A 7,807-nucleotide genomic window follows, 5' to 3' on the forward strand; every position below is an offset into this window, starting at 1 on the left:
TGTTCTAAGGTTAGATGCTTGTTAAAAGATTGATTACTAATTATTGAGCGCTTCGTTTCGCGACTAGCAGGATCTGTACTAGAAGTACCTTACATACGTTCATACATGTACTAGGATCTCGTACAGAGCATGTAAATGCGCGTAGCCACTGCACGTTTGCATTGATGCATGGTGAATGAAACCAATGAAGCACTTCTTGACCAATCAAATAATATTAACACATTAAATAATGATGTTTTGATTGAACAATAAAAGTATTAACACTACTTTAAATAAAATAATGCTCAGAGTGCTCCAGCAGCTTGCAACAATGGGACTAATTGGTTTGAGTCTTGTAGTTCTTTCACCTCAGAGCCACCGCCAACAAACTTTCCACCGATGAACACACGTGGCACAGTACGACCACCAGTTTTTGCCAGCAGAGCATCTTGGATGGCAGCTTCATCACCTCGGTTTTCTATCTCCATTAGACCAAACTGGAATAATAAACACAAAACAAAGTACAGTAGTAAGGGAACTTTGCAGTATTTCAAGACCAAACATACAGGGTCTCCTAAAAAACACAACACTGTTCATTGTTCAGGGGATAAAATTTTGAATTTGTTTTTTTATGAAATAATTTTCAAGGATGTAAAGACAGCTACGTCACAGACATTCCATGGATTGTACCCTCCAAAACACATTGAAGATTCATTTCCAGCACGTACACTAGCCAAGCACAGTAATCACTGAGCAACTCAGTACCTCTTTAAGGCCAGCTGCTTTTAGTGCGTCCTTAGCCATGGTACAGAATGGGCAATAACTCTTTGAGAACACCATGACCTTATTATTCTTTATCTGTTCTTCAACTAATGCCTTTGCCATGACTCTTGTCTACAAACAGAAAAAAAATAGGGTGTCTACAAGTAACAGTGCATTCACATAATAACACAAATTTGTTTTAGAAAATATCTACCTGTGACCAGTTGCATTTTGTCAACCTAGTACTATGTCTCTTGAGTGTTACATGTGGGTATCTGGATTATCACCTGTACTGTACTACAGATCTTTGTATATGTACGTTAATCACATACAGTAGTTTTCAAGATATGAAACAAGCTGTGCATCTATGTAGTCCATGCACTTGGCAGGTATTCATGGCACTCCAGCCGGTAATACTTAGCATTAGATGTAGGAATGCACAAAGTGTTGGTGCAAATTTATACCAGCATAATGGATGCAGAGCTAACACTTGCCATTGATACCCTTCCACAAGATATTTAGGTAACTGAAAATCTATTGCAATTTCTTTTTACTGATCAGTACTTTAAAAGTGCTAAAATATCCGGAGACACACGCACGCACAGGTCAAAAGGTCGGTGAGGCTGTCCACGTCATTTATCACATGACAGCTTTTTTCTCCCTTACATACAAAAACTGCTTACCTGAGAAAGGAGAAAGCACAAATCACAATTCTGATGGACTGCGATAATGATACGGTACAAGTGCTGGTACAAGTCGAACCGAAAGTCGAACTATGTTCGAACCTTATCAAACTCTTAGATACGCGCAGGGGAAGCTCGAGGCGCGCAGGGAAAAAATTACGTAATGGATACGGATAGATTACGACAGATTGGCGGAGTTTACAAAATACAAATACGAGCACGGTTGGACTCATTGCTGCAGTTAAGATCAAATGATATAGGTATTAAACGTTTTGGGTGGACAAAAATTGGACGAGTGAGTTACATAGAATGTACATTATGATGCCTGCGTTGCAGCTAGCTCGAGAGCTAGCCGACTGAGCTAGAGAGCTAGCTAGTTATACAAGTTAGATCTCGAGTCTCGAATCTTGCCACGCTGGTAATGTTGCTCGTAATTTTGTCAGTAGTTTGGCTGTATAGCTAGCTCATGCAGTATAGCTATAACTGTGTGTTAGACTGTAACCGGCAGACTGACATGCATGCATTATTGCGACTTCAGTCAGTCTTGATTGCCGTGCGATATTTCAAAACTGTTTGAAGATTGCCCGTGAGATTGCTTGCGGCATGTCATGTACTAGACTAGCTATGTTTTTTTTTGTTTGTTTTGATTTTGTTAGCTTTATAGCATGCAGTCAAAAGATATTTTCTTAATGATACAACATTACTGTCTCATGCAGCTACCAGCTAAGCTCGAGTCAGGCATGGTGCCAGGCCATAGCTAATCAATCTCAAAATTTGTGTGCCCGGCATAGGAAATTTAATATGCCAGCAACGGTACATAGCAACTTCACACAGCAGAACTGTTTTGTGTGTGGCATCATTGACTAATTAGCTACAGCAAACTATTCAACTAACATATCCATCTGTTTTCATCAAATCAATTAACTCCTACATGCCTATCTACATGTATATCATGAATAATTGTAGTAGTTGTATGGTCTCTCGCGCATAGTGTTAATTTTGTTAACAGGAAACATGCAGGTTGAAGCAGTGAGAAATAACCTTCAACAGTTTTACATCAACAAAGGAAAATTCTTCACTGCCATCACAGGATCATTATCACCAAACTACTTTACAAACACTGCACTGATTCATCATAGCTCCAGCGATTCTGATGATATGAGTGAAGCGGTTCTTTTTACAAGAGCTGGAGAGCTCTTTACACCAGACAATCTGTCATCTGATTGCCCTTCCAGAGTCTTGCTAGAAGGTTACTCTGGTACTGGCAAAGCCACATTTGTTAAACAGCTTTGTTTGGAATGGTCTGAAGGTAGCCTATTTAAATCTACTGAGTTGATGTTCTACTTGCCTCTATGTGATTACAGGGTACACGCTATTGATTCCGTTGAAGGTATGGTAGAATACTTTTCGTCTGATTCTGGGGCAGCAAAAGATATTTCCATGCACTTGCAACAAACAGGTGGTAAAAGTGTTATTGTGATAATAGATGGCTTTGACGAGTTTACATTTGCTGTACGAAACAATTCTTTCTTCATGCGGCTGATTAAAGGTGGCTTGCTTCCTGAAGCTAATGTGATTGTGACCTCCCAGCCATGTTTCCTTGCTTCTTTTTATGATGATATGGATGCCAGGATAGATTTGCTTGGGGTTGATAACTCATCAAAATCAGCGTTTGTCTCTGAGAATCTTTCTTCCATCAAAAATTATTTCCTGTCACACTTGGAAAAATTTCCCATTGCAAATCATTTCACTGCAATACCACAAAATCTTGAAATGATGCTACACCTCTGTCAGAATGGTGCTGAAATTCCCAAAACTGTTACAAGTTTGTATGAAGCATTCATTGTAAGTATCATCACCGGTCACTTACAGAAGTCTGGCAAGTTGTCATTTGCTAGTAGGAAAATATTGGATTTCCCCAAAGAAATCTTGGATGCTTTAACAGATATCCAGAAAATGGCTTATGATAACTTAAAGTATGGAAAGCTTAGTTTTCAACCAGATGAGATTCCTGAAATAGTCAGAAGTCACAATTGCTTTGGTCTTCTGAAAACTACAGGCTTTTATATGAGAGATGGCACTGAATCTAAGGTTCTAAGCTTTCTTCACACTGGAATACAAGAATATTTGGCTGCTTGTCATATTGCAGATTTAGATGAATCTCAAATAACTACATTACTGCAGAAATCCTTCATGTCAAAGTACAAGCATGGAGAAGTTCATGGCATGAGCTTGATGTTTACCAATGTGTGGCCCTTGTTTTGTGGAATCAAATGTACCTCGGATAGTTTCCATACTACAGTAACCACTGCTGTCAAGCAAATCACCCAACAAGCATCTTCAAATCAAGAAGTAACCACTATTTTCGAGGATCTGCTAAAATGTCTTTGCATGTTGCAGTGTTGCCTGGAGGTGAGCAATGACCAATTCTATAAGGATATTTGCTTTAATGGGAATTGCACATCTATTAATCTCAGCCTGCAAAGGATACTTCCAAACCAGATATTGGCTCTTGGTACATTTCTTTCTAAATCACAGACCAAGTGGGAGAAGGTAGATCTGTGGGATTGCTATATTCAAGATGATGGTATCAAGACAATTCATTCATGTCTCTGCGGTGTTGGTGTGAATCTTTCAATCAAAGAACTCAACCTTGGAAAGAACTGTCTCAAAGAGTGTTCCCATCTCATAGCTGATATTGTGAATTCTGTTGATCCTCAAAATCTCCAGCTGAGTGATAATCTGTTAGGAGATGCAGGAGTTCAAGATATTGTTCCAGTGTCACTGAAAACTAAATCCTTTCGGTTATTAGATTTTAGCAAAAACCTTATCACAGAAATGGGTGCTGTTGTCATATCTGACGCAGTTGGCATATTAACAGACTTAGACATACGCAACAACAATATTGGTGACAAAGGAATAGAAGCAATTGCCAAAGGCATACAAGCAAGCTCAACTATCAAATGGCTTGACATCAGTAATAACCAAATAGGGCCTATAGGAGCTGTGGAAATAGGAAAGTCCCTTTCACATAACAAATCACTGGACACGCTACTCATGAACGACAACTCCATTGGTTATGATGGGGCAGCCAGCATTGCTACAGCGCTAACCAAGAATGACCACTTGACTGGCCTGTTTTTGGAGGGTGACGAGAGCATCAAAACAGATGCTGCTGTAAAGTTGGTGAAAAGTTTACACAAAAACCTGAAAATGAAGAAGCTATGGCTTCCTGAAACTATACCCAGAAATGATCAAGTGTTGATACAGAAAGAAGAAGATGCCATCAACAAGAAGAGAAGAAAACTATCTAGCAACTCAGAAGCACCAATATTTTTCTTGACTGTTTGTTACTAGCGACTTTTGGCTATGTACCTCAATCCAGACTCTTTCATGTTACTAGATGGGATGGCATACCTAGCTATATTTCTTGAATTGTATATTATCTTTAAATTATGATTAGTTGTATACTCCCTTTATCTTTCTAAGCAATCATCAAATTTTTTGTATTGTATTGTATTGTATTAATGCTTTACAGTGACCAGCACTGAAGGTCGCTTTACAGTGACCAGCACTGAAGGTCACTGAAGGTCTGCAGCAACATGTGCTGCAGCCTTAGGATTACCTAACCTAATTTCAAGGACTTAGACTTAGTGACTTTTAGCTGAAAAGGTGTAACAGAAAAGGGGCCAAAGTAAGGAAAAAATCCCTCCAGCCCCAGGAATCGAACTGCAGGTCACCCAATGTCTAGTCAGGGCCACACTCAGTCTCCTCCAGGAGGGATGGATTTTCTTCCTTAATCCTAAAGTATTTATTGTATTAATGCTTTACAGTGACCAGCACTGAAGGTCTGCAGCAACATGCACTGCAGCCTTAGGATTACCTAACCTAATTTCAAGGACTTAGACTTAGTGACTTATAGCTGAAAAGGTGTAACAGAAAAGGGGCCAAAGTAAGGAAAAAAATCCCTCCAACCCCAGGAATCGAACTGCAGGTCACCCAATGTCTAGTCGGGGCCACACTCAGTCTCCTCCAGGAGGGATGGATTTTAGGAGGGATGGATTTTCTTCCTTAATCCTAAAGTATTTATTGTATTAATGCTTTACAGTGACCAGCACTGAAGGTCTGCAGCAACATGTGCTGCAGCCTTAGGATTACCTAACCTAATTTCAAGGACTTAGACTTAGTGACTTATAGCTGAAAAGGTGTAACAGAAAAGGGGCCAAAGTAAAAAAAAAAATTTGTGTAGCAGTGTGTAAAACAGTATGTATCCAAATTTTTAAGTATATATGTTTTGATGAATAAGTGTATGGTGGTTATCTGGTGATGTGTAAAGAACATTTTATTGTCAGTCTTAATAGCTGCTGGTTATCAGCAAGGAAACTATGTATATTATACATGCATAGGCGAATCTGAAGGAAGGCTAATTCTCTTGTATCCCTGGACTTATAATACAATGTTGACTAGCACCCCACTATATAAAGCCAGTGGACAAAAAAGAAGACAACAGTTACGTATATATTATACAGTTTTAAAGTGTGTACTATATGTGAAGAAACTGAGGGAAATAAGTTTGAAGTTTGTGTCAAGGCTGAGATACTCTAACAGAGCAGTCACTATGCACTACTCTAATAGAACATGCAATTGATAATATTTTTATTGTGAATTATAAAATCACAAGAAGCACTGAGTAAACTTAACCATCAAACAGGCTCTATCTTAGAAAACTATGGTTAACACATGCTTTTCAAGGCATACACTTAAATGTTGAACAATTACAAATGGTGGTATATTCATAATAAGAGAGGAGTGGTTGGAGTTAAATCCTACTTCACCAGATGATTACATAGTAATCTTAAGTTCTACAGTAGTTTTCCCCTAACATTATCAATGTTTCAGTTGAGGTTTGGCCTGTCATGTACTCTACCCACTAGCAATTATGTTTTGTGTTTTTTAATTGGAGCAAGATCTTTTGTCTTTGAAAAGTTGTACATACAATGAAATAAATACAAGGCAATGATGGTCAAACTCAATAATGTCACCAAATATATAGCCATTTGAACAATGACATTACTTTTGTAACTTGTTTTGATACTTCATATTGCAAGTCTTGGTCATTTGGAGCAAACTAGTCATGATGTGTCCAAACTTGAAGGAGCTAGATTTGTATGACAATATACTGCTAATTGTTGTGGTAATCAGCATAATTTCAAAAATGCTGCTATAATATTATTATGTTTTCTAAGGATAAAATTGCAAATGTTTTACAGTGAAATTTTTTTTTGTTTTATAGTAAATAGTTGGTAGACTTACCCAAACTTGCAAGAAAATTTAAAACATAATTTTCTAATAAAGGGTGCTCTAAAATTAGAACATTTGCATTAAATTAACACAATTATAATATGAAAATAATGTGTACAAAATACCTGTTCCAAATTTAGTGGCTTTATGTTTCTTTGAACTAAAGTCATGAAAGATAGCTCTAAGTGTGTCATTTTTTGAAAGTTTATGATGTCTCGTACTATACAACTTCATCTGGCATCTAGATTACATAATACATCACCTCTCTGTGGAGCTCATGTTCATGGAATCCTTTCCAGTAGCAATTTTTCTGCAGTAACTGTATAGGTTTATAGCTAAACGTATTTTGTGCATGCATACCAGAGCTGAGCGATAGTACAACTATCACTATCACAATTTGATAGTAACTTTTATATCACGATAACGATAGTATCATGATAGTACTATCAGTTAATAAAGACATTCAATTTCACGTATACAACACATGTCATGAATACTCCAATTACGTACACACCACACATCTGCTTTTCTATAGTTCACCATAGCTATATAGCTATGCCCTACTCTCAGACATATAGCTATAGTGATCTAAAAGATTATTGTTGATCAGTGATCAGAAATGCATGTGCTCTGGTGTGTGTGTGTGTTTGTGTGTAAGTCATCAATATACAGTTTCTTTATGTGCCTGAAGTGATATCCATATTCTATCAAATGAAGAATAATGCAAAAGAATATGCCAATCTGAGTGAGAAATTGACAATCAAGTTTCAGTCTTAGTGATTGACCTGTGTGGAGGAAATGTTGTGGAGTACAAAAATAAAATATGCAAGCATATGTGCATATGTGCATGTACGTAATTACAAAGATGATCAGTCTGGGGAGGGAAACCACTCCCAAACTACATTCTTTGGGACATTTTATGGTATACTGTATAGAAAAGTTTGGTGAAAGGAAACAAATTTGCTGCAATAGGATTTTGGCCAGAATAAATGTTAGCTAAACCAGATATGCATTGAACAAACGGTTTGGCAGATTTAGTTCAGCAAAACACTGCTCACGGACACTCACCAAGCTTTTCTGCT

General features: G+C 37.7%; 2 protein-coding genes across 2 annotated transcripts; one reads left to right on the forward strand and one right to left on the reverse strand.

The window, feature by feature from the left end:
- Positions 1–193: 193 nt before the first annotated feature.
- Positions 194–1,579, reverse strand: LOC136254512 (uncharacterized). Its single transcript, XM_066047231.1, has 3 exons — positions 1,425–1,579; positions 745–873; positions 194–476 (listed from the first exon to the last, which is right to left on the reverse strand). Exons 2-3 carry the CDS (start codon positions 862–864, stop codon positions 285–287), a joined length of 312 nt encoding a protein of 103 aa, XP_065903303.1. The 5' UTR covers positions 865–873; positions 1,425–1,579; the 3' UTR covers positions 194–284.
- Positions 1,580–1,675: 96 nt separating this feature from the next.
- On the forward strand, positions 1,676–4,909 carry LOC136253202 (protein NLRC3-like). The gene is made up of 2 exons (XM_066045832.1): positions 1,676–1,719; positions 2,434–4,909. The coding sequence occupies exon 2, from the start codon at positions 2,439–2,441 to the stop codon at positions 4,779–4,781; it is 2,343 nt and encodes a 780-aa protein (XP_065901904.1). The 5' UTR covers positions 1,676–1,719; positions 2,434–2,438; the 3' UTR covers positions 4,782–4,909.
- Positions 4,910–7,807: the final 2,898 nt, after the last annotated feature.

This window comes from Dysidea avara, chromosome 4, assembly GCF_963678975.1.
Source record: "Dysidea avara chromosome 4, odDysAvar1.4, whole genome shotgun sequence".
Lineage (NCBI taxonomy): Eukaryota > Metazoa > Porifera > Demospongiae > Dictyoceratida > Dysideidae > Dysidea > Dysidea avara.

Bases quoted from the DNA above. Each gene is read 5' to 3' on its own strand.
- LOC136254512 (XM_066047231.1), bottom strand. From the start codon at position 864: ATGGCAAAGGCATTAGTTGAAGAACAGATAAAGAATAATAAGGTCATG. The intron at 477-744 runs GTACTGAGTTGC...TTATTATTCCAG, and splicing joins AAGCAGCTGGCCTTAAAGAG to TTTGGTCTAATGGAGATAGA.
- LOC136253202 (XM_066045832.1), top strand. From the start codon at position 2,439: ATGCAGGTTGAAGCAGTGAGAAATAACCTTCAACAGTTTTACATCAAC.